The 27,086-nt window shown below is 37.4% G+C and overlaps 2 protein-coding genes and 1 non-coding gene across 3 annotated transcripts; all 3 read left to right on the forward strand.

The window, feature by feature from the left end:
* Nucleotides 1-8,883: 8,883 nt before the first annotated feature.
* Nucleotides 8,884-8,991, forward strand: LOC148566143 (small nucleolar RNA R71). Its single transcript, XR_015884696.1, has one exon. It is a non-coding gene; the product is annotated as a small nucleolar RNA R71 (small nucleolar RNA).
* Nucleotides 8,992-20,246: 11,255 nt separating this feature from the next.
* Nucleotides 20,247-23,712, forward strand: LOC148566144 (uncharacterized). Its single transcript, XM_088488981.1, has 3 exons — nucleotides 20,247-22,898; nucleotides 22,987-23,229; nucleotides 23,614-23,712. The coding sequence occupies exons 1-3, from the start codon at nucleotides 21,924-21,926 to the stop codon at nucleotides 23,710-23,712; spliced, it is 1,317 nt and encodes a 438-aa protein (XP_088345107.1). The 5' UTR covers nucleotides 20,247-21,923.
* LOC148566145 (uncharacterized) lies at nucleotides 20,275-26,381 on the forward strand. Its single transcript, XM_088486161.1, has 4 exons — nucleotides 20,275-20,313; nucleotides 24,361-24,518; nucleotides 24,607-24,733; nucleotides 26,088-26,381. Exons 1-4 carry the CDS (start codon nucleotides 20,275-20,277, stop codon nucleotides 26,379-26,381), a joined length of 618 nt encoding a protein of 205 aa, XP_088342287.1.
* The last annotated feature ends 705 nt before the right edge of the window (nucleotides 26,382-27,086 follow it).

Genomic DNA, 27,086 nt, shown 5'->3' on the forward strand with positions numbered 1-27,086 from the left:
ACTTAGAGCTCTTTGTGGCATTAAGAGTAAGAGGAAGATGGCCAGTGGTAAGAATTGTCCTACAAGGTTCATCATGGTTGGAAGCTTTAAGTTTAAACGCAAAGGTTGGTGTAGAGCTCAATTGAATGGGTCTAGGAAGCTATTTGGTAGCTGCAGTGAGAATTCAAATTCCTTATCACCTAGCTGGAAAAATACAGATCCCGACAAAAATGGGTGTAAAAGCAAGGTTTGGGATCCTGGAATCTGTTCTGACATCCAACACCCCGGGAGCCTAAGAATCTTTTTGAAGCTGCTCAAGGGTTTTACATGCCTAGTTTGGGACCTCGGAGGTTACTGGAATCACAAACACTGGTGGAGATTCCTGGATGAGTTCAAGCATAAGCCACCATAACAGGAAGCTCATCAAATGTCCAACTTAAGGACTTTAACTAAAAGTGCTAGGTGGGAGACAACCCACCATGGTATGATCGTCCTTTTTCATTTTTATTTAGTTTTATTTGTTTTTAAATTTTATTTTATTTTGTTATATTGAACCTGGAGTTTTGCATCACATTCATATTAACACTGCATTCTGCATTTTTCAGATTACAAAAAAAAAAAAAAAAGCGAGCACGCGACGCGACTGCATCAGCGACGCGTCCGCGTCGCAAGGAGAGGGGAGAAAAATAAAAACGAACAGAGAGTTTCGCAGGAGCAGCGCTGGAGGCGTGCCAATGGCACAAATTACCCCACGCGACCACGTCGCTGACGCGACCGCGTCATATGGAATAATGGCCTCCCACGCGACCGCGTCACCCACGCGGCCGCGTGACCTGACAATCGACGTCAACCGGGTGCATGGCCGAAAGTTGAGCTGGAGTTGGGCTGGAATCGTGCTGGAAGCCCAAGCCTCACCACGCGAACGCATGCCCCACGCGTCCGCGTCATATCCCCATGATGGCCACTCATGCGATTGCGTCGACCACGCGATCGCGTCACCCAAATTTTTGGCAAAAGAGTTTTAAACAGAGAGTTGTGCGACCGCGAGGCTGCACTCGCGCCACTAGCACAAATTGAGTCACGCGATCGCGTGCCCCACGCGTCCGCGTCGCCTAACCTTATTGCGCACCACGCGACCGCGTCACCCACGCGACCGCGTGGCCAGCGTCGCACAACCTATCCAGATTAGTGCCAATTTTCTTATCTTTTCTTCTCCGAATCCTTATTCTTCTTATCTTTTCTTATTTCTTTCTTCTTCCTTTCTTATTTTCTCTCACTTCCATTTTATTTTATTTAATTCATTTGCATACTTTCATTCATTGCATATTTTTATTTTTCTAAAATTATAATTGGTGTTCAAATATTCTTATTCAACTGTTACATCTTTTCTGGTATTTTCTTGATGCTTAGTGACTTGTTTTATTTTGAATAGGTAATATTATTTATATCAATGCCAATCTTTTATACCTGTATTACTTTTACATTGATATGAATTTATATTATCTCTCCTTACCCACACACTCTCCCTCATTGTTGCAATATTTTGCACCACTAGTATGCCATGTACTTCTATTGTTTTCTCACTTGCATGTTGTAACTACCATGTAATTGAGACCCTCACTTTTGGCATTAACCAACCCATGTTTTATTTGTTTTCTATCTTTGCTTTGGGTTACTTTCCTTCCCTTTTTCTTTCAGGATGGCCACCAGGAAGAGAACCGGAAGACGTTTACATAGGAGAGACAAACAAGTTCCTACGCACATTCCTTGATGAGAAAAGCGTCAGTTGAAACAACCCGTCCACCTGCACATCTCAGCATGCACCGAAGACGGTGCAATCTTTAAGTGTGGGGAGGTCGATACCGATCTCCATGGGTTAGTTATTTCCTGACTCAACACCAAAATTTTTATTTTATTTGTTGGTTCATTATTGTATTTGCATGTTTGATTGCATATTTGTTTGATTTTTGTGCATATTTTACCACTTGGTTAAAGTAATATTTTCTTTTTCAAGAAAATTTTTAGAGAATTTCACTAATTTGAATAAAATTTAATGTTACACTTGTTTGAAGAGATATTATACTGGAACATGTTTAGAACTCGAACACACAAAACCTGTGAGATTTTGAGCCTATTTAAATTGGTTGCATTTTTCAACCAATATTTTATTTTTGATGTGTGTTTTTTCTCTCTAAAATTGTGATCTTTGTCTTGCTTAATTCTATATTTCCATAATTTGATGTATGCATACACTTACATGATTGAGGCCTTTGTTTCACTGAGCTTACATACCCATATGGCCTTACCTTTCATTATCCTTTGCAAACCAATTTGAGCCTATTTTACCCCTTTGTTCTTTACTTTAGCACATCATTAATTCTAAGCGAAAAACAATAATGTCCTTAATTTGAATCCTTAGTTAGCTTAGACTAGTGAGAGTGCTTATGATTTAAGTGTGGGAAATTGGGTTTGGAAATATTTGGTTTGAGAATTGAGTATGTTAGAATTTTCTAAAAATGTGAAAGAAATGTTTGGGACATGTTCATGCATTCAATAAATTAATCATATGCATTGAGAAAAACAAAAGAAAAAGAATATATATATATATATATATATATATAAAGAAGAAAAAGAAAAAAAAGAGAGAAAAAGAAAAGAAAAAGTGCAAATAAGAGAAAGGGGACAAAATGCCCCAAAGTAAGTGGTGAAAGCAATGCATATGTACGGTACTTAGAATTAGAATGCATGAATATGTGGAAAACATGGTTAATGGATAGTTAGATATTATATTATGATTACATGGATTGTCTAAAGTTAGGTGGCAAGTTTAAGTTAATTAAGGATTCAGATTTTAGTCCACTTGGCCAAATACAATCCTACCTTGACCCTAACCCCATTACAACCCTTAAAAGACCTCCTGATTTGTGTATTTGTGCATTAAACTTATGTTGATTGTTAGATGAAGAGCAAGCCTTAGAAAGCAAGGTTAGTAGAGAATTGAGAGAATCGAACCTAAAACACTTGAGTGATTAGAGTGTATACACCACCAGTAAGGGTTCGATGCTCAATTCCTTGTTCCCTGCTTTCATGAGCTATTTTCTTCTTGCAAGTCTATTTGTACTTCATTCTTATGATTTGAATTAGTGAAATCCAGTTCATATTTCCTCTTGAGAGATGTGTTTACTTTTAACTAAGTAGGTAGAATCATTTTGCATGTAGTTGCATTCATAGGATTGCATTTCATACATTCTACCATTCCTTTTCATCCTTATAGCTTCTCTTGAGTTTAGCATGAGGACATGCTAGTGTTTAAGTGTGGGGAGGTTGATAAACCACTATTTCATGGTTTATCTTATGCTCAATTGAGTGGATTTTATCAACTCTTTACCCACTTATTCACACTATTTGCATGGTTTTACATTTGCCTTCCTAATTATGTGCTATGATTGAAAACATGCTTCTTTGATCTTATATTTGCTTATTATTAATTCTCTCTTATTACCATTAGATGCCTTGATATGTGTGTTAAGTATTTTCAGATATTATAAGGCAAGGATGGCTTGGAGGATGGGAAGAAAGCATGCAAAAGTGGAAGGAATACAAGAAGTTGGAGAAACTGCTAAGCTGTCCAGCCTGACCTCTCTACACTCAAACGGCTATAACTTTAGCTACAGAGGTCCAAACGACGCGGTTCCAGTTGCGTTGGAAAGCTAACGTCCGGGGCTTCGATTTGATATATAATATATTATAGTTTCACTGATGCTAGGCGACGCGACCGCGTGATTCATGCGGCCGCGTCGCAATGACGGAAATCCAGCGTGGCAAAATTCGAAACCAGCGAATTCTGGACTGTTTTTGACCCAGTTTGCGGCCCAAAAAACACAGATTAGAGGCTATAAAGTAGGAGAATACATCCATTCATAGAGAGGCTCACATATTTACAATTTTAGGAGTAGATGTAGTTTTTAGAGAGAGAGGTTCTCCCCTCTCTCTTATGATTAGGATTTAGGACTTCTCTTAGTTTTAGGAGTGACACTCAATCCCAGGTTCTTTATTTTTATTTATTTTTCTTTTTCCAATTTAATTTATGAATTCCCATGTTATGATTTGAACATTTTATTTAATATAATTCGAAGTATTTCAGACTCATGATTGCTCTCTTTAATTTATTAATGCCCTGTGTTTATCCAAATTATTTCCATTCAAGTAGAATTTCTCTCTTTTGGCTTTGGTTGAGACATTGGTAACTCTTGAGTTATCAAACTCATTGTTGATTGAAATTTGGAATTAATCTGTCCACTTAACTTACCTTCATAGTTAGAGGTTAATAAGGTGGGGAAAGAATCCAATTCTCATCACAATTGATAAGGATAACTAGGATAGGACCTCCAGTTCTTCATACCTTGCCAAGAGTTTATTTTACAGTTATTTATTAATTTTTATTGCTTGAAAATATACCTGTGCACATTGCCCAAACTCCAAATTTCTCAAAACCCCCCAATTTATAATCTTCATAACCAATAATAAGAACATACCTCCCTGCAATTCCTTGAGAAGACGACCCGAGGTTTGAATACTCGGTTATCAATTTCAAAGGGGTTTGTTACTTGTGACAACCAAAACGTTTGTACGAAGGGATTTCTGTCAGTTTAGAGACTATATCTACAACGCGACTGTTTTTATGACATTCTTTACTGGCAAAAAATCTTAACGTCAAGCATGCATTCGGAAAACAAAAAGTATTGCCACCACATCAAAATAATTAAACTATTTTAAAATTCGAAATTCATGTACTTTTTTTTCTTTTGCAATTAAAAACGTTTTTCATTTAAGAAAGGTGATGGATTCATAGGACATTCATATCTTTAAGGCATAGACTCTAAGACACTAATGATCATGTAATAAGACACAAACATAAATAAAACATCAAGCATAGTAAACGAAAAACAAAAAAATAAGAACAAGGAAGGCTAACCTTCCTCTATGTCAATTCTAGCTGAATTGCAGAGGTGACAAATGAGATGATGGAAGGCTAACCTTGCCAAAGTAGAGAACTTGTCCGCCACCTTGTAGAGTTCTAGGGATATAACCTCATGAACTTCTACTTCATCTCCAATCATGATGCTGTGGATCATGATTGCCCGGTCTATAGTAACTTCAGACCGGTTGCTAGTGGGAATGATTGAGCGTTGGATGAACTCCAACCATCCCCTAGCCACGGGCTTGAGGTCATGCCTTCTTAGTTGAACCGGCTTCCCTCTTGAATCTCTCTTCCATTGAGCGCCCTCTTCACAAATGTCTATGAGGACTTGGTCCAACCTTTGATCAAAGTTGACCCTCCTAGTGTAGGGGCGTGCATCTCCTTGCATCATGGGCAAGTTGAATGCCAACCTTATATTTTTCAGACTGAAATCTAAGTATTTCTCCCGGACCATTGTAAGCCAATTCTTTGGGTCCGGGTTCACACTTTGATCATGGTTCTTGGTGATCCATGTATTGGCATAGAACTCTTGAACCATTAAGATCCTGACTTGTTGAATGGGGTTGGTAAGAATTTCCCAACCTCTTCTTCGAATCTCATGTCGGATCTCCGGATATTCACCCTTTTGAGCTTGAAAGGGACCTCGGGGATCACCTTCTTCTTGGCCACAACTTCATAGAAGTGGTCTTGATGCACCCTTGAGATGAATCTATCCATCTTCCATGACTCGGAGGTGGAAGCTTTTGCCTTCCCTTTCCTCTTTCTAGAGGTTTCTCCGGCCTTTGGTGCTATAAATGGTTATGAAAAAATAAAAAGCAACGCTTTTACCACACCAAACTTAGAAGGTTTGCTCGTCCTCGAGCAAAAGATAAAAGAAGAGAGTAGAGGAAGAAGAAATAGAGGAGATGGAGGGGGGTTAGTGTTTCGGCCAAGGGGGAGAAGGAGTGTTTATGTTGTGTGAAAATGAAGGAGTGAAGATGGGTTTATATAAGAGTGGAGAGAGGGGTAGGGTTCGGCCATGTATGGGTGGGTTTGGGAGAGAAAGCGGTTTGAATTTGAATGGTGAGGTTGGTGGGGTTTTATGATGGACGGATGTGGATTGGTGAAGAGATTATGGAGAAGAGGGTAGGATTTGATAGGTGAGGGGTATTTGAGGAAGGGTGTTATGGGAAGGTGTGAAGAAGAGAGAGAGAGAGATGAGGTAGGTGGGGATCCTGTGGGGTCCACAGATCTTGAGGTATCAAGGATTTCTCATCCCTGCACCATATTAACGTGTAAACGCCCCTTCCTGTGCCAATCCTAGCGTTAAACACCAGGTTGCTGCCCATTTCTGGCGTTTAACGCCAGCTTTTCTCCCATTTCTGGCGTTTAACGCCAGCTTTGTGCCCGTTTCTGGCGTTAAACGCTAGCTCTGTGCCCATTTCTGGTGTTAAACGCCTAGAATGGTGCCAGACTGGGCGTTTAATGCCCATTCTGCTACCCTTACTGGCGTTTAAACGCCAGTAAGCTTCTCCTCCAGGGTGTGCTATTTTTAATATTATTTTTCATTCTGTTTTTGCTTTTTCAGTTGTTTTTGTGACTTCACATGATCATCAACCTACAGAAAATATAAAATAACAATAGAAAATAGAAATTTAACATAGATAAGTAAAGATTGGGTTGCCTCCCAACAAGTTCTTCTTTAATGTCAATAGATTGGTAGTGGGCTCTCATGGAGCCTCACAGATACTCAGAGCATGATGATGGCCTCCCAACACCAACTTAGAGTTTGACTGTGGGGGCTCTAATTGACTCTGCATTAAGAGAAGCTTTTCATGCTTCCTCTCCATGGTTACAGAGGGAGATCCTTGAGCTTTAAACACAAGGGAGTCCTCATTCACTTGGAGGACCAATTCTCCTCTGTCAACATCAATCACAGCTTTTACTAGGATGATGGATTCATCCATACACTTCCCAGTATCTAGGATTATGAAATCAGCAGGGATGTAATGGTCTTCAACCTTTACCAAGACATCTTCTACAAGTCCATAAGCCTATTTTCTTGAATTATCTACCATCTCTAGTGAGATTCTTGCAGCTTGTACCTCAAGGATCCCTAGCTTCTCCCTTACAGAGAGAGGCATGAGGTTTATATTTGACCCCAGGTCACACAGAGCCTTCTCAAAGGTCATGGTGCCTATGGTATAAGGTATTGAGAACTTTCCAGGATCCTGTCTCTTCTGAGGTAATCTCTGCCTAGTCAAGTCATCCAGTTCTTTGGTAAGCAACGGGGGTTCATCCTCCCAAATCTCATTACGAAATAGCTTGGCATTTAACCTCATGATTGCTCCAAGGTACTTAGCAACTTGCTCTTCAGTAACATCTTCATCTTCTTCAGAGGAAGAATACTCATCAGAGCTTATAATGGCAGAAGTAAATTTAATAGAATCTCTATGGTCTCTGTATGAGCCTCAGATTCCCATGGTTCCTCATTAAGGAACTCCTTGGAGGCCAGTGGACGTCCATTGAGGTCTTCCTCAGTGGAAATCACTGCCTTTCCCTCATCTATGCATTCGGCCATGTGGGACGTGTTTATGGCCTTGCATTCTCTCTTTGGGTTCTCTTCTGCATTGCTTGGAAGAGTACTAGAGGGAGTTCAGTAACTTTCTTACTCAGCTGACCCACTTGTGCCTCCAAATTTCTAATAGAGGACCTTGCTTCAGTCATGAAACTTTGAGTGGTTTTAATTAGATCAGAGACTATGGTTGCTAAGTCAGAGTGGCTCTGCTTAGAATTCTCTGTCTGTTGCTGAAAAGATGATGGAAAAGGCTTGCTATTGCTAAACCTATTTCTTCCACCATTACTGTTGTTGAAACCTTGTTGAGGCATCTGCTGGTCCTTCCATGAGAGATTTGGATGATTTCTCCATGAAGGATTATAGGTGTTTCCATAGGATTCTCCCATGTAATTCACCTCTTCCATTGCTGGGTTCTTAGGATCATAAGCTTCTTCTTCAGATGAGACTTCTTTGGTACTGCCTGTTGCTGCTTGCATGCCAGGCAGACTCTGAGAAATCATATTGACTTGCTGAGTCAATATTTTGTTCTGAGCCAATATGACATTAAAAGTATCAATCTCAAAAACTCCGTTCTTCTGATTTGTCCCATTATTCACAGGATTCCTTTCAGAAGTGTACATGAATTGGTTATTTGCAACTATTTCAATGAGTTCCTGGGCTTCTGCAGGCGTCTTCTTCAGATGAAGAGATTCTCCAGCAGAGCTGTCCAATGACATCTTGGACAGTTCAGACAGACCATCATAGAAGATACCTATGATTAGGGGTGTTCGCGGTAAGGTTTGGATCGGTTTTGAGTAAAAAACTCATCCGATCCGAACACTAATTTTACTTGCGGTGCGGTTTGGATTGGATGCTTTTAAAAAAAAATCCGATCCGATCCAATCCAATTTCAAGCGATTTGGATTGGATTGGATTTGCGGTTTTATAAATTAAAAAAATTAAATACATATAACAAGTCTCAACAATATATTAAAAAGCCAACGATAACATAACAATATAAATAAAATTATAGGTTAGTTAAAATAAATAAATAAATAATATTTTGAACGTAAAATATTTATTAAATAATAATAATACATGAATAATATAAAAATGTATAAACAATTGAACATGTTATAAGTATAATTGTAAATATAATAATAAAATAATAATATTATAACACATTGTGCGGTTTGGATTGGATTGGATCGGTTATGAAAAGTAGATCCAAAATCCGATCCGATCCAGCGGTTTACAAAAAATAGAATCCAATCAAATCCGAATTAGTGCAGTTTTAATCGGTTTTCGGGTTGGATTGGATTGGATGAGCGTTTTAATTTGGATCGGTTTGGATTTGAACACCCCTACCTATGATGCTCCATTCTGAAAGCATGTCAGAAGGACACCTTCTGATCAATTACTTGTATCTTTCCCAAGCTTCATAGAGGGATTCAGCTTCCTTCTGTCTGAAGGTTTGAAATTCCACTCTAAGCTTACTCAATTTTTAAGGTGGAAAGAACTTTGCCAAGAAGGCATTGACTAGCTTTTCCCAAGAGTTCAGGCTTTCTTTAGGTTGTGAGTCCAACCATGTCCTAGCTCTGTCTCTTATAGCAAAAGGGAAGAGCATAAGTCTGTAGACCTCAGGGTCAACCCCATTGGTCTTAACAGTATCACAGATTTGCAAGAATTCAGCTAAGAACTGATGAGGATCTTCTAATGAAAGTCCATGAAACTTGCAATTCTATTGCATTAGAGAAACTAATTGAGGCTTAAGCTCAAAGTTGTTTGCTCCAATGGCAGGGATAGAGATGCTTCTCCCATAGAAGTCGGGAGTAGGTGCAGTAAAGTCACCAAGCACCTTCCTTGCATTGTTGGCATTGTTGTTGTTTTCGGCTGCCATGGCTTCTTCTTGTTTGAAAATTTCTGTTAGGTCCTCCACAGAGAGTTATACTTTAGCTTCTCTTAGCTTTCTCTTCAAGGTCCTTTCAGGTTCAGGATCAGCTTCAACAAGAATGCCCTTGTCCTTGCTCCTGCTCATATGAAAGAGAGAAGAGGAAAGTATGGAATCCTCTATATCACAGTATAGAGATTCCTTGAGGTGTCAGAGGAAAAGAAGAATAGAAGGAGGAGGTAGAGAGGAGATAATTCGAACTTATAGAGAGAGAGTCCGAATTGCTGATAGTGGAGGAGTGTTAGTCATTAAATAGAAGGATGTGAGAAGAGGGGAAGAATTTTCGAAAACAAATTAAAAAGATTTTGAAATAATTAAAAGAAATTTTGAAAAAAAATGGTTGATAATTTTCGAAAATTGAAATTGAGGTAATAGTTAATTGATTTTGAAAAAGATTTTGAAATTAGAAATAAAAAAAGATATGATTGAAAATTATTTTGAAAAAGATGTGATTGAGAAGATATGATTGAGAAGATATGATTGAAAATCAAATTAAAAAAAAAGGAAGTTTTCAAATTAAAGTTGATTACTTGACTAACAAGAAATTAAAAGACATGATTCTAGAATTTAAAATTTGATCCTTTCTTAATAGGCAAGTAACAACTTGAAAATTTTGAATTAAATCATTAATTGTAGCAAGAATTTTCGAAAATGAAAAAAAAATGGAAAGAAATTGATTTTGAAAAGATATGATTGAAAAGATATGATTTGAAAAAAAATTTGATTTTGAAAAATTATGAAAATTCGAAAAAGATTTGAATTAAAAACAAAATCTTTCCTCTTGTGCCATCCTGGCGTTAAACGCTCAGAATGGTATCCATTCTGGCGTTTAACGCCCAAAATACTACCTTTTTGGGCGTTTAACGCCCAGCCAGGTACCCTGGCTGGCGTTTAAACGCTAGTTTTCCTTCTTCACTGGGCGTTTTGAACGCCCAGCTTTTTCTCTGTAATTCCTCTGCTGAATATTATGAATCTTCAATTCTCTGTATTATTGACTTGAAAAGACATAGTTTTGAAAATTTTTTGAATTTTTTTTAATGATGAGAAATAATCAAAATGCAACTAATCATGGAAAACTAAGATTAAACAAACAATGCATGCAAGACACCAAAGAGAATAATGAAACACACAAAACAAGAGAATTTAAAGATACTAACAAATTGAAAATGCATACGAAAAATAATGAAACACACAAAACAAGAGAATTTAAAGATCAGAGCAATGAAATTATCAAGAACAACTTGAAGATTAATGAAGAACATAATGCATGTATTTGAAGAATGCAAGAAGAAGAAAGACATGCAATTGACACCAAACTTAAGAATTGACACTAAACTCAAACAAGAAACATAAAATATTTTTTATTTAAAGATTTTATGAATTTTTTTTGTGATTTTTCGAAAATTATTTGGAAAAGAAAATAAAGAGATTCAAAATTCTTAATAAGAATTCCAGGAATCATGCAATGTTAGTCTAAAACTCCGGTCCATGAATTAGACATGGCTTACTAGCCAGCCAAGCTTTCAGGGAAAGCTTCGGTTCAAAACACTAGACATGGCCAATGGCCAGCCAAGCTTTAGCAGATCATTACGTTCAACAGCAAGTTTGATAGGAATCAATAAGCCCTTGTGATGATAAGTTGAAACCTCGGTCCAAAAATTTAGACATGGTTTCACAACCAGCCAAACTTCAACAAATCATCATGAAACTCTAGAATTCATTCTTAAAAATTCTGAAGAACAAAGTAAAATATATTTTTATTTTTTATTTTTTTGAAATTTTTCAAAAATTAAAAAGTAAAAAGCTTAAACATAAAATAAAATTACCTAATCTGAGCAACAAGATGAACCGTCAGTTGTCCAAACTCGAACAATCCCCGGCAACGGCGCCAAAAACTTGGTGCACGAAATTGTGATCATCAATGGTGCCAACAGCTTGGTACGCACAATTGTAATCTCAACAATTTATCACAACTCTGCACAACTAACCAGCAAGTGCACTGGGTCGTCCAAGTAATAAACCTTACGTGAGTAAGGGTCGATCCCACGAAGATTGTCGGCTTGAAGCAAGCCATGGTCATCTTGTAAATCTCAGTCAGGCAGATTCAAATGGTTATGGAGAATTGATAATTAAAAGATGAATAAAACATAAAATAAGATAGAGATACTTATGTAATTCATTGGTGAGAATTTCAGATAAGCGTATGAAGATGCTTTGTTCCTTCTAAACCTCTGCTTTCCTATTGCATTCTTCCAATCATTCATACTCCTTTCCATGGCAAGCTTATGTTGGGTTTCACCGTTGTCAATGGCTACCTTCCGTTCTCTCAGTGAAAATAGTCCAAATGCGCTGTCACCGCACAACTAATCATCTGTCGGTTCTTGATCATGTTGGAATAGGATCCATTGATCCTTTTGCGTCTGTCACTACGCCCAACACTCGCGAGTTTGAAGCTCGTCATAGTCATCCCTTCCCAGATCCTACTCGGAATACCACAAACAAGATTTAGACTTTCTGGATCTCATGAATGCTGCCAATTAATTCTAGCCTATACCACGAAGACTCTGATCTCATGGAATGGAAGGCTCGGTTGTCAGGCGAGGCAACCATGCGTCATGAACCAGAAGGCTAAGAGATACGCACTCAAGCTATTGCAAGTAGAACGGAAGTGGTTGTCGGGCACGCGTTCATAGGTGAGAATGATGATGAGTGTCACGGATCATCACATTCATCAGGTTGAAGAACGAGTGTATATATTAGAGAAGAAATAGGCTTGAGTTGAATAGAAAAACAATAGTACTTTGCATTAATTCATGAGGAATAGCAGAGCTCCACACCTTAATCTATGGTGTGTAGAAACTCTACCGTTGAAAATACATAAGAACAAAAGGTCTAGGCATGGCTGTGAGGCCAGCCCCAAACGTGAACATACAAGTTCCAAAGGTTTAAAGTATGAAAAAGGTCTGTAAATACAATAGCAAAAGGTCCTATTTATAGAAAACTAGTAGCCTAGGGTTTACAGAAATGAGTAAATGATGCAGAATCCACTTTCGGGCCCACTTGGAGTGTGCTTGGGCTGAGCATTGAAGCTTTCACATGTAGAGACTTTTTGTTGGAGTTAAACTCCAGCTTTTGTGCCAGTTTGGGTGTTTAACTCCAGCTTTTATGCCAGTTCTGGCGTTTTGATGCCAGAATTTCTATGCTGACTTGGAACGCCGGTTTGGGCCATCAAATCTCGAGCAAAGTATGGACTATTATATATTGATGGAAAGCCCAGAATGTCTATTTTTCAACACAATTGAGAGCACGCCAATTGAGCTTCTGTAGCTCCAAAAAATCCACTTCGAGTGCAAGAAGGTCAGAATCCAACAACATTTGCAGTCCTTTTCCAGCCTCTGAATCAGATTTTTACTCAGGTCCCTCAATTTCAGCTAGAAAATACCTGAAATCATAGAAAAAAACACACAAACTCATAGTACAGTCCAGAAATGTGATTTTTGAATAAAAACATAATAAAAACTAACTAAAATATACTAAAAACATACTAAAAACAATGCCAAAAAGCGTATAAATTATTCGCTCATCAGGGACCCAGAAGGTTAACTCCCCATTGGGAGAAGGGTCGTGAAGCCATAACGGAGCTTAGCTCTTCTGGCGGTGTGTTATGGAAGTATGTGTTTTCTTGGCATTTCTTGCATTTCTTAACAAACTCCTAAGCATCCGCCATTATGGAGGGCCAGTAGTAACTAGCTCTAACGAGCTTTTGAGCTAAGAATTTCCCCCCAATGTGGTGTCCACAACATCCTTCATGCACTTCCCTTAGGACATACTCCGTCTGATCGGGCCGTAAGCACTTCAGTAAGAGTTGGTTGAGCCCTCTCTTGTATAGCTACCCCTGTATCACTACGTACTTGGCGGCCTCCCTTCTCACAACTTTGGCTTCTTTCTCGTTTTTCGGCAACTATCGTTCTTCAAGAAAACGTCGAATCCGGCTGATCTAAGAAAGAGGTTCTTCTTGAGCCTGGGTCAAACAGAGGGCCACCGATGGCTCCTTCACCAAGCCCTAGATGAGAGATCGGTTTTCGGTTCCAGGCTTGGTGCTTGCCAGTTTTGACAAAAGGCCTGCTCTAGCATTTCTCTCCTTGGGTACATGCTGTACCACTACCTACTCAAAATTCTTGCATAACTGTTTAGTTCTTTCCAAATATATTTGGAATAACGGGTTCCGAGCTTGGTATGTCCCGTTCACTTGTGGGGTCACGATCTGAGAGTCACTGTTAACTCAAGATTTGCTACTCTGACCTCTTTGGCTAAAATTAAGCCACCAATGATAGCTTCGTATCCGGCTTGGTTGTTCAAGACCAAAAATTCAAATTTGATAGATTGCTTGTAAGTTATTCCTTCTGAGCTTTCTAAAATGTTCTCGGCTCCTCCGAACACTTGGTTGGAAGCTCCGTCAACATGGAGTTTCCACCGCGTGCTCAGGACCTCGGGAACGTCTCCGGTCACTTCAACTAAGAAATCAACCATAGCTTGTGCTTTGATCCCGTGCCAAGATTCATACTGGATGTCGTACTGAGATAGTTCTATTTCTCAAGTCATTATTCATCCCGCTAGGTCAGGCTTCTACAAAATTTGTCGAATTGCCTGGTCAGTTTACAGTGTGATTGGGTGTCCTTGAAAGTATTGTCTTAACCTCTGAGAGGAGACTAACAAGACTTAAACTAATTTCTGTAGCCTAGTATATCTCATTTCTGCTCCCTGGAGCACCTTACTTATGAAGTACACAGGCTGTTGTTGCTTGTTCTCTTCCTGGACTAGGGCAGCCGCCATAGCCTCTTTCGTAAATATACTCCTGATGCGAGCCATGTTCTGGAGCCGAAATCAGTTCAAGTGAAGGAAGATCTGATACTACCGGTAACTCTGGTTAGGAATGATGACACCAGCATCAAGCGTTTGCGCAGAAAGAAAGTATCATTGGTGAAATTGGGTTTGATCTAGCTTGCGAGGATTGGTGGACTTAGTTCGTTGGTCCGTGGGTATGGTAAGAATCACTAACCCTAGTCAATTTCTTGGATTTACTGTATTGGGTATTGGACTTGGGTGTGTATGTGTGATATATGTGAATTAGGCTTGTATGTGTGTATGTTAGAGCTTGCTTGAGTACATTAGAGGCTTGGTGGAGGTTGGGTGCTTGTGCTTTGGAGATTTTGGGCTTGAGGGGCTGTGTTGGCTTTGGTGATTGCTTTGGACAATACGTGAAAAGCGGCCAAGGTATGGTTTAGGTTTCACGTACGTAATATATAACGTTCTGTGAAAACTTAGGCTAGATGACCATAGGATAGGCTGGATGTATGATAGTGCTTAATGTTTAGTAAAGCTTATGGAGGATGTTAAATGAGTGTGAGAAAGGGAATGATGACTATTGCTTGTGGTTGATGGTGATTTAGTGAGGATTATGAATATGAAATTGTTATTGTTGTTTCATTGATATCTCATGATTGCTTTGGATATGGATTGATTGGTTTTGAGTAGTGGAATGATGTGTTGTATGTTGTGGAAAGAATGAGAATGTGGAGGGGGTTATTTGGATTGTTTTGGTGTTGTGGGAAACCTTGGAATCGTTTGTGAAAATCTTGTTTTGGTAAAAATTGAGGTTGAGGTTTTTGGTGTAAAACTAATTTTTGGCTGAACTTCGGTGGAGCATAACTTGGCTTCTGGACCCCCAAATTATTTTAAATTTATTTCATATGAAAATTGGGTTCATGAAGTTTATGCCGTTCGAAGAACGGATGGAAAATGTTTTAAAACGAAAAAGTTATGCGCGTCGGAAGTTTGGTACTGAAAAGGTGAAATTCTGCAACTTAAGCATTTTTTTCTGATTTCTGCATAACTCGCGTACGCGAGGTGGTGCATGCATACGCGAGCAAAGAACTTTAGAGGGTTGCGTACGCGACCACTTACACGCAACACGACCAATCCCTACGGGTTAGGCATTTCGCGTACGCGGGCAAGTGGGATGCGTACGCGAGCAAGTTGCTTGCGTACGCGAACCCTCTGTTTTCAGCAATTAAGTTTTGTGATTTAAAGCTACATTTCGAATCTCTATACCTCTATTTTTACTCTTTAAGTCCTAGAACATAATGATAAGCCTAGTAATAAGTTGGAGCTAGAAATAGAGTTAACTTGGGGTGAAGTAAAGTTTAAAAGTGATGAGTTATATGAGAAGAATGAGTATGTTTGGAGGATATATGATACTAAGGCTATTGAGTAAAGTTATGTATGAATGTATGAATTATGAATGAAATAAGAAAAAGCTATGCATAGACTCTTGGGGATGTGCGACAGGGGACAGTCCAAGGGTTTCAGACTTGTTGAGTTGGCTTGATAACCGATAGATGAGCCTCATCAGCTATAGGACAGGCATACATCACATGCATTTTGTTTGTTTGTTTGCTATGTATTACTTGGGAATGCCTAACTGAATATATTATATTAATTGCTATATTTACTACTTGCACTACTTGTCTCCTACTTATGCTTGCAAATTGTCTGTTTGTCTGTCTTTGCGAACTCACCGGAGATGGAGGAATGGAGGAAAGAGGGACAGGTTTAGTGTTAAGATTAAGTTTAAGCTGAGTTTAGATTTTCCTAGATAACTACCCATTTTATGGTTTCTGTTTAGTACTTTAAGCTTTGTAATCTGAGTGTCGGCGTTCTAGGATTGCCTCTGGCATTCCCAGGACCTTATATCTTATATGCGTGGCACCTTTACCATGCTGAGAACCTCCAGTTCTCACCCCATACTGTATTGTTGTTTTTCAGATGCAGGTCGAGAGGCTCCTCGGTAGGCGTCTGGACTTCTGTAGCGGAGTGGTTTCTGGGTTTTCTTTTGATGTATAGTTTATGTTTATATATGTACTTAACTCCCCGAACAGCTACTTTATTTTGTACCTCTTAGAGGTTTATGGAGAATTAGGGTTTATCTTTGTATTTTGGATTTTAGGGTATGCATATATGTATGTAAATATTCTCTGGCCAGCCTTAGCTTCGCAGGCTGAGTTAGGAGCTCGTTATTTTGTATTTTTGGCCCCCCTATTCCTACTTTCTGTTCATTTATACCTTTGATCCTTAGTTTTCATCGCACGCAAGTAACCCGGTTTTCTGAGTGTTGCGGTTTGCATTTTGCGAATTTGCTTTACCCGTTTTTCAAGGCTCCTAGTATATATCTCCTTTTCATTATTATTATTATTATTATTATTATTATTATTATTATTATTATTATTATTATTATTATTATTATTATTATTATTATTATTATTATTTCATTTTAGAGGTCGTAATATTACACCACACTACAAGAAAAAACGTGTTTATCGACGGCAAAAATCGACGGCTATTTCTGCCGTCGATAATTTTTGACGGCCTGCTGTCGATATTACTAAAAAAATAATTAAAAAAAAAATATTAAAATCGACGGCCTAGTCGTCGATATTTTTATAATGCATTAATTTATTTCCCTATTATCGTCATAGTATAGGCGAACCAGCAGTCGAAAATAAAATCGACGAATATGGCGTCTATTTTTTTATTTTAAATATCGACAACTTTGCCGTCGATAAATTTGAACGGTCTAGATTACCTTCTAAAATGGGATGAATGGTCTAAATTTAATCTATATAATAGACGACACATGTGTTGTTTTTTTATATTAAAATCGACGAATGTGTCGTCTATTTTATTATTTTAAATATCGACAACCCTGCCGTCGATAAATTTGAATGATCTAGATTACTTTCTAAAATGGAATGAACAGTCTAAATTTAATCTATATAATAGACGCTATATGTGTTGTTTTTTTATATTAAAATCGACGATTTTGTCGTCTATTTTATTATTTAAAATATCGACACCTTTGCCGTCGATAAATTTGAATAAAATCGACAAACAGGCCGTCAATTTTTATCACTAAAAACACATTTTCTCAACTCCTGGTTCCAAAGTTCAGAAACGCATGTCTTCCCCAAATTCAAGCTAGGTATTTTTATCACTAAAAACGTTTTCTCTTCAACACCGCCTCCGTCCGACACCACCACCGGCGACCACCATCGCCTACCCTCTCTCTGAAATTGTTGTTAAAACTTGTGTTTTTGGACTGAAATTGTTGTTGGCTGTATCTTTCTGAAATTACTGGGTTGAATGTTGCTTAGATTAAACTGAAATTTAGTGTTTTGAACTCTGCACACCACATGTTCGGAGAAATGCCTGAATGGAATTTTTGTATGTAAGGCTTTATTATTATGATTATTATTAGGTTTATTTTTTCAATTTTATAACATTTTGATAGAGTAAAATAGTAAATAGTGAATTGTATCTAGCTAGGGAAGAATCTAATAACACATCGTTTGGGTAATGAGCTCGATGGGGTTCAATGGTTGGTACCACACTTTGGTAAAAGCTAAGGCACATTTTGTGTGGTCCGCTAGTTTTAGTTTGTACTTGAGACACACACACTTTTGGTGAAGAGTACTGTCAATAATGCACGATTGTTGATTAAGCTTTGAATTTTGTACTTGCTTCTACTCCTATGAAGATTCACGTTATTACTTAATTATTGGTTCTTTCTCATTCATGCACTTTATGCAATTCACTTTTCTACATCTATGTATTAGTTATGAAAATGAATAAAAAGCTTTAATGAAAGTCTCCTTTTCCATCTTTTGAGGGCTTCAATTGAACTTTGTTACCCTAGAAAAGATTATCTGATTATGTCAATAAAAGTAAAGAGCATCTTTTTTGAAGAAGCATAAAGATGAATTTCCCTCATGATTCAGATAGACCATAGCTTATAATAAAAAATTAAGAAAAATGAATCTAGTATACGAATTGAAAGTGTAGGGCATGCTACCAATAATTGTCTTGATTCTTGAATATTCTATTTTATTATTATTATTATTATCTTTTTGTTGCCACTTAAGTTTGAACTTTATGGAAATTATCGCAGCTAGCTAGTCACCACGACCCCAATCTAGTAGTGGTATTGGAAAACTTGATAAATATGAGATAAAATTTATAAAGCTGTAGAAAGAGAAATCTGAATCTAATTTAGATGAGGAAAGGGTTGTTCTACAAGGAAAGTATTTGCATATTTTTTATTCTTTATAATATATATAATGCATGATAAAAAAATAACATTATCAATCATCCATTCTTTACTTTTTGTTGTTTGCTAAGGAAGAAGGCAAATTTTACTTCACGTGAAGAAAATGATGCATATAGAAGAGAGTACCCTTAGATCTAATACTTCTAATTTTTGTAGTGATATTCTATAGCTTTTTTTGCGTACTTGGACATTGATGGTGAAGAGGATGGCTTTGGAAATATGAAGGAAGACAAGGGTAGTTTGGGAAGTGAGCAGAAAAATATTAGATGCATCATTTGTTATTAGATTTATGGTACTCCTGTATATTATGGGAAAACAAATTCAATTAGCATGTACATTATTGAGAAGAAAAACTGCTATCATATCAAAATCTGTGTTATAAAACTTACATCACAAACACAATCATGCCTTATTGCCTTATAACTTAAATAATAACCAAGTCTATCCAAGATATCAATTCCCTTCAACAGAACAGAACTATGAGCGACTCAGTCGTGAAACTTGTATTAGCAATGGCTAAAGCATATTGTATCCGTGTTAATGACCTATGCATTTTGTTCTGTTTTCCTTTTGAAATCTGGCACAAATCTATTGGCTCTCTGGATTCCATCCTCATTTTTATTAATAACAGTCTCAAGACAGAAATATAAAAATATTAAAATGATTATTTTTCTATTGTTTCAATACCTTATAGTTTATATAGTATTTTAACGTGACTTCCATTTCTTCTCAAACATTTAGAGTTATATCTATAGATTGCAATAATTCCCTGTTCCTACTGTTCCTAACTATATATTTTGATTTTCTAACAACAACATATACATTTGAAGCAGCTTTCTTAAAAGATTCCCTCCCTCTCTGGTGCTGCAAAGTTAGGGTTTCCTATGACCAGGTACACTACCCTTTTCATTTCTTCAATTATTGCTTGCTGTAATTTCAGCTCAGGTATTAGCAATTGCCAACTTCTGCTTATTCTTCATGTGTTGATTGCTTGCTTCATTTCTTGTTAGCTAGTTTTAAGTTTGTTGGAATTTGAAATTCGGTTACTGATTAAGCATTTTGTTACTAGCTGATTCTATTTTCTGGTTTAGCTTCTTGGAGCTTAGTTAGTTTTCTGCTTCTTTGTGAAGTATGAAGAATCATCAATATTGAAAGAATATTCAGTTTTCTGCTACCGAACTCAAGATTCTGATATACTCTTTTGCAATATTTGATATTTTTATGCAGCATTTCACAGTGGGAATTGTAGTGGTGTGGGTCAATAGAATCTTTTGATCAAAGAAACAATAGTGGAGTATTTGGTTCTTCAGCATATACACTATCATAAAGTATTGGTAGAGTTTAAGACTCCCAAAAAAGCTATTCAAGGTTTAACCTTCTACTTTTTTATTTATTTATTATCACTGTTAAACTATTGAGTTTTATTTTATCTTTATCTTTATCTTTATTTTCTCTGTTAAATTATTATGCATGCTTATCTATACTTACTTATGTATGCTTGTTTGTGTAAACCATTCATAGTGAAAGTATAAATTATATTGATGATAAGATTTATTTGTTGTGGTTTCTCGTTGAATAAAAAAATTAAAAAGTGAATATTATCCCTTTGATATGTAGGAAATTAAATTCATTAATAATGGAAAACCATAACCGAAATTGGATGTATGATAGAACGTATGATCAGAGGCGGGGTCTTAAACCCAGTTTTATTAAAGGGGTAAATGAATTTGTGGATGTGTGTACTAGAACTCATGAATTTCTCAGAGGAGGTTTAGTTAGGTGTCCATGTGCCAGATGTCAATGTGGGACGTTTAAATAGTTGATCGACATTAAGATTGATCTATATACTCATGAGTTTAAACCTAATTATTGGGTTTGGACAGAGCATGGAGAAGAGATACCCACAGAGAATCAGATTAGGATAGAAGAAGATATTGAAAGTAGCTCTGAATTAGGTGGTGTTACATGGGAAGAAAATTTTGATCGTTATCATGAGATGGTTGTTGATACTTTGCAACCTGAGTTTCACATGTACATGCAACCAACAGTGGAGGAACCAAATCGAGATGCCAAGAGATTTTATGACCTCTTAGATTCAGTTAGTAAACCCTTGTGGGAAAATTGTATCCATTCACGATTGTCACTTGCTAGTATGATGCTAAGTATAAAATCAGAGGGAAACCAATCCCAGGGATCTTTTGACCAGTGGGCAACTTTGTTTAGAGAAATGCAAACAACTCCAAATGAAATTCTTGCTAATTACTATGAAGCTAAGAAAATTGTTTCCCAACTTGGGTTTAAGGAGGTTAAGATAGATTGTTGTGTCAATGGTTGTATGATATATTACAAAGAGGACAAAGATCTTAGACAATGTAAATTTTGTGGGGAACAGAGATTTAAGCCTAGGAAGGGAAAAAATAAAGAGGTGCCATATAAAAGAATGCATTATTTGCCATTGATTCCAAGGCTACAAAGGTTGTATGCATCAATGAGTACTGCCCCTCATATGTTGTGGCATCACCAAAATCGTAGAAATGACGACGTGATGACACATCCTTCCCATGGTGAAGCATGGAAACATTTTGATACCAAGCATTCTCATTTTGCAAGCGAACCGCGTAATGTTAGACTTGGACTTTGTTCTGATGGGTTTTCTCCTAATGTTCATTTTAGCACACCGTACTCTTGTTGGCCTGTTACAGTTACCCCTTATAACCTTCCACCTCATATGTGTATGAAAGACCATTTTTTGTTCCTAACGTGCATCATACCCGGAAAAGAAAATTCCAAAGCAAAAATTGATGTTTATATTCAACCATTGATAGATGAACTTAAAGAGTTATGGGATGAAGGCATCCTAACATACGACATTCATAGCAAGAGGAATTTTCAGTTAAAGGCTGCATTAATGTGGACAATTAACGATTTTCCTGTTTATGGAATGTTATCTGGTTGGAGTACGGGGGGAAGATTAGCGTGTCCAGTATGCATGGAGGATACCAAGGCCTTTTGATTAGATTACGGCGGAAAAAATTTGTGGTTTGACTGTCACAGGAGATATTTACCTGAAGGTCATCCTTATAGGCGTAATAAAGTTGGTTTTAAGAAGAATGTTGAGGAGGATGAAGAACCTCCTATTAGGCTTAGTGGCGAACAGGTTTGGGAAAGAGTTAGACACTATCCTAAAATAGTTGACACAGGAGGACAAGTGAGATTGAGCAGATATGGGGTGGAACACAATTGGACCAAAAGGAGTATATTTTGGGATCTCCCATATTGGAAAGATCATTTGGTTTGTCATTGTTTGGATCTAATGCATATTGAGAAGAATGTTTTTGATAACATAATGAATACCGTTATGGATACTAAAAGAACAAAAGACAATGAAAAGGCAAGGTTAGACATGGCTGTGCTTTGTAAGCGACCAGATTTGAATTTGGTGCAGGTACGCGAAGGTCATTGGGCAAAGCCTAAGGGCAACTATGTCTTGACACTCCAACAACGAAAAAATGTTTGTAAATGGGTACAAGAGTTGAAAATGCCAGATGGATATGTTTCAAATTTACAAAGGTGTGTTGATGTCAAAGGAGGAAAATTGTTTGGGATGAAAACTCATGATTGTCATGTATTTATGGAGTGTTTGCTTCCGTTAGCCTTCAAAGAGTTACCAGACCACGTGTGGAAACCGTTGACCGAAATAAGTCAATATGTTAGGGACCTTTGTTCATCTACTCTTCGGGTTAGCGATCTTGTACAAATGGAAGTTAATATTCCTGTTATTTTGTGCAAGTTAGAAAGAATTTTTCCACCAGCTTTTTTCGACGTAATGAAGCATCTACCAGTTCACTTGGCATATAAGGCACGTGTTTGTGGACCAGCTCAGTATAGGTGGATGTATCCCTTTGAGCGTGAAATAGGCACATATAAGAGATCAGTGAAGAATCGGGCTAGAGTAGAGGGTTCAATTTGTCAAGCATACCTGACTAGAGAGACATCAAGTTATTGTTCTTATTACTTTGAGCCACATGTCATGTCTAAGAGAACAAGGCCGAATCGGAATGATGATGGTGGTGTAAGTTCATCTGAGCCTACCTTTTCTATTTTTGATCAACCGGGTATTGCTGGGGGAGCCAACAAAGACAGATGGTTAACTAGTATGGAAATGAAAGCCGCTCATTTACATATCTTGTTGAATTGTCCTGAAGTCGATACATTTAGAAGTCAATACGAGCAGATCCATAGGAGCAATAATTCTTTATCCAACTTTCTATCATGGTTCCGTGAGCATGTAAGTTTTTACATTTTATTGACTGTATCAAAAAATGTCAAAGTAAATCTTGTTTTTCTAAATACTATATTTTGTTTGACAAAATCAGGTAGAAAATCCCAGTAATGGCGTAACTTGTCCTCATTTATTGAGTTTAGCATTCGGGCCAAAAACTAGGGCCACGAGTGTTGGTATGTTCAAGGTTAATGGGTATAGATTTCATACTCCTGAGCATGCAACTGGAAAGAAGACAGATAATACAGGCATATATGTTAAAGGTGATGGAGGGAATGATGCATCTGATTGGTACGGCACTCTTAAAGAGATTTTGATTGTTGAATATCCAAGTCTTGTTAGTTTAAGAGTCACCTTGTTTTACTGTGAGTGGTATGACCCTACTAGGCCTCGGGGAACGCGTAGACACAAAGACTACAAAATAATTGAAGTATTACCCACTAGGAGATATGGGAGTTACAATCCATTCATCCTTGCGCAAAAAGCTAGACAAGTGTATTACATGCCATATCCACAAGGCTGTAAGTCTAATTGGAAGGTTGTGATTACATGTAAATCATGAAAAATAATGGAGGAGGCACAAAATGAATCTGAAACCGAGGTGTATTAGAATGATGAGCCTCCACATGCTAGGATCATTTCAGAAACCGAGTTTCCACTATCATTAGCATCTACGTCAGGAGATGTTGATATGATACAACTTCAAGTAGTTGACCTCCAGGTTCCTAACGTAAATAATGAGGAGGACGATGACATTGAGAACTATGATGACGATGATGCTTACATTGATGATGATGGAAGTTCAGAATTCTCGGATTGAGGTTTTAGTTGTAAATTCTTAGTTTGCAAATTTGTTAATTTACTTTTAAGACTCTTGAACCTTGACTTTAAGAACTCTCAGCCATTTCACTTTTTTTTTATTAAAGAAAAATCTTCTTCTGCTATATTCTTTACCCAATTTCACTCATTTGTGGCATATCTCCCAAAACACGCTGCTTTTTACTACTAGCTGATGACACTACTAGCTTATTTTACTTTAATTGCATATTTGCTAATACTCCTCTTGCTGTTGCTGCTTCAATGAGCTGGCAGTGCAGGGTTAGTATTTGCTAATATTTACTTTAATTGCATTTTACTTTAACTAGTATGGATAATAACTTGCTTATTTTAATGTGTACAGGATATGGTTGGTAGAGACGGAGATCGCGGCCGTGGCCGTGGCCGAGGCCGAAAGGGGAGGCCTAGGCTTTCTACTGGTCAGCCCCTTGACTTGCATGCGGATCCATACTCTCTCGTTGGGTCATCATCCGACACGATTGCTCCAACCAATGGGAGACCGCCACCTATTGCTACTACTACCCCGTCCCGTCAGGAGCCTCAGATACAAATGATGCCTACTCCGGGTGTGCGAAGATCATGCACTCAACAAGCCAATGAACCTTCCAGTACTGCCTCACATGGTGTGCAGAGTGATCCAGCTATTGTAGCTCCCAGTCGACCAGGATCTTGTGGGGAAAGACAAACCACATCTAATAGTACCCAAGATGCTCAGGGTCAAGGAACATCCACTGCCACTGGTCACTCCAGCACAAGTGCTCCAAAGCTTAGATATGATGGTGCCAAATAGTTTGTTATTTGCTTTAAATTTTATGAATAGCATGTCTCATTTTTACTAAGTAATATGTCATTATCATTTTTTTGGTTTTTGATGTAGTTGGCACCCACCTAAGCTTGGATTGAAGCGTATTTCTCATGTTTTTAAGGAAAACTACAACAAGCCTTGGCTGAGTTTTGATGAGGCAGATGATGATATTCGGAAAACATGGTGGACTGAGTGGAGGGTAAATTTTATCTACCTTGTTTTACGTATTTTTTGTTGTAATGTTATTAACTTATTACTGTGTTAATGACTTAATTAATTCAATTGTTCTTATTATATTTTTTGTGTATTTTGGTTTCCTGAATTTAAGTTGTTCCTCTTATCAGCATTCTAATCTGTATCTGCTGTGAGATAATTGATTTCAAAGGTGTATTTTTCTGGACATCCCTGCAACTGCAAGTGTTGGTTGTTTTTGCTTATACTTTTAAGTCTTTGCGTGAAGTAATAATGAATGAGTTAATGAAACTAACATAAGTGGAAAGGGGTGTATAGTGATATTAATGTCTCTGATGGAGGCAACCACCAGATCCTACATGTCCTGATTGAGATCACGGTGGTGGGGCCTCAATCACTGAATCTCCCAAGTAACGTTAAGGAACACCAATTTTTTAATAAACTCTCTTCTGCTTCATTTGATTATTAAAGCCTAATATTGTTGAAGTTTACCCCTGCTGCCATCCATGTGCAAACCTTTGATTTGAAGTTAAATCTGCACAAACATCAAACATGACACCTATTGGATTCTCGACAATAGTACTATTAAACTTGTGACTAGCCCAATCATGTGTAGTTGTGTACAAAGTTATGCATATCTATTATTATGCTTCTCTGTTTCACTTTTTTTTTTAATTATTTTCTGTGTGGTATGAGAGAGAGAGAGAGAGGGTGTGTGGGTGTGTTTGAGTGTGGTGTTAGTGTTGAGAGAGCGTAGCTGTCTGTCTGCTTGCTTGCTTTTCCCTAATTTATGACTAAAAGTGACTTTTGAGAGAGAGCAAGTGTGTGTGTATATGTGCAACTGTGCATTGCAAATTGAAACTAGTTGCAGGATAAAGCTTAAATTATCTTTAGATTTAGCTTAAATTATGATTACAAAGTAAACCAAAAGTACTATAGATTAGTCGTATTCTTGTCCTTTAAATTGATGGCTTATATATAATTGTACCATAGACCTAAAGTTGTGGCTTTTGAGCTCTGAAGGATCATGTCCACAATCTAAATTAATAGCTTTCTTTAATTTAATTATTACCTTAATTTTTTCAACATTGTCTTAGATAAAACTAGGCACTCAACTCGAACTAGAAAAAAGATCAGCATATTTAGATGATTTTCACTACATGATTGTATTATCTAAACCTCATTATTGTTTTTCGTTTTATCCTAATATTTTACATAATTTTGCTATTAGAGAGAATTCTGATATCTTTAGATTATTATTACTTGTTAAACTTAGCATTACTTGTTATTTATTTGTCAGCAAAATAAATTTTTATCTGTTCAGAGGCTAAATTTTATTCCAATGATTTTTTTTAAAATAGAAATGCTTTGACATTATTGATACGGAAGAGGATGATATCTATCAAACTTGGAGGTTTAGGGCTGCCAAGCGCTTGCGAGGTATGCTCCATGCCATTCGCAAAAAAGGTGCCCGTCCATATTGGATCCCACCAGAAGTTCTTGGTGAATTGATGAGACGTTGGAACACTGATGCCTATAGACAATTACAGGTGAGAAATATAGCTGCCAGGAAATCGACTCGAGGTACTTCTCTTCACACTGCAGGAGGCACCACCTTTCCAGAAGCGAGGTTACGCTTGGTAAGTTGCTTATAGAATTTGTAATTTATATTTATATTATACAGAATTTGAATATAAATTGATAAAATAAATAATATGTATTTGCATGCACTATACATAGAAAGGACACAGTAGATAGCCTGCTTTATAATTCCTACTAATTATTAGATATTAGATTTAGAAAAAAATAAATAAATAAATAAGTGTTTCCATTGTGTCGTTTACCTGGTAATTGGTATGTGAAAATAACAACTATACAAGGAAGCGTTAATGATATTAGTGTTCACTTCAATGTGGATGATGAAAATATGATACTTTCAAATGATTGATGAAAATATGATACTTCCAAATTCCTAGTGGTGTTCAAACAAGGTTGTCCCTGATCTAGGCCTCGGTCAATTCTCGCAGCTTCCTAATAGCCAAGTTCCCGGCGAGTTCAATGCACTGGAACCAGGTAGGAGGCATCATGTGAATCTAGAGTAGTCCGGGGCCTATGATTCACTTCCTTGGTCACTTAATGCACTTAATGCACTTCATGGGAACCTGTGCTACTTGATTGCTGTTGCTATTTTTAATTCAGTTGTGAAACTTTCAGCCACTAAATCAATCATCTAAGAGTAGACATTGTTGCTGTCTTTCTACATGGGTATGGCATTACTACCACATATAGAAGTAAAGAATTTGTTCTTTAGTTCAGTTTTTGTTTAGGTACCAATTGTTTATTCAAGCTATTCCCTTGCA

This window comes from Arachis ipaensis, chromosome B5, assembly GCF_059453495.1.
Source record: "Arachis ipaensis isolate K30076 ecotype BB chromosome B5, ASM5945349v1, whole genome shotgun sequence".
NCBI lineage: Eukaryota > Viridiplantae > Streptophyta > Magnoliopsida > Fabales > Fabaceae > Arachis > Arachis ipaensis.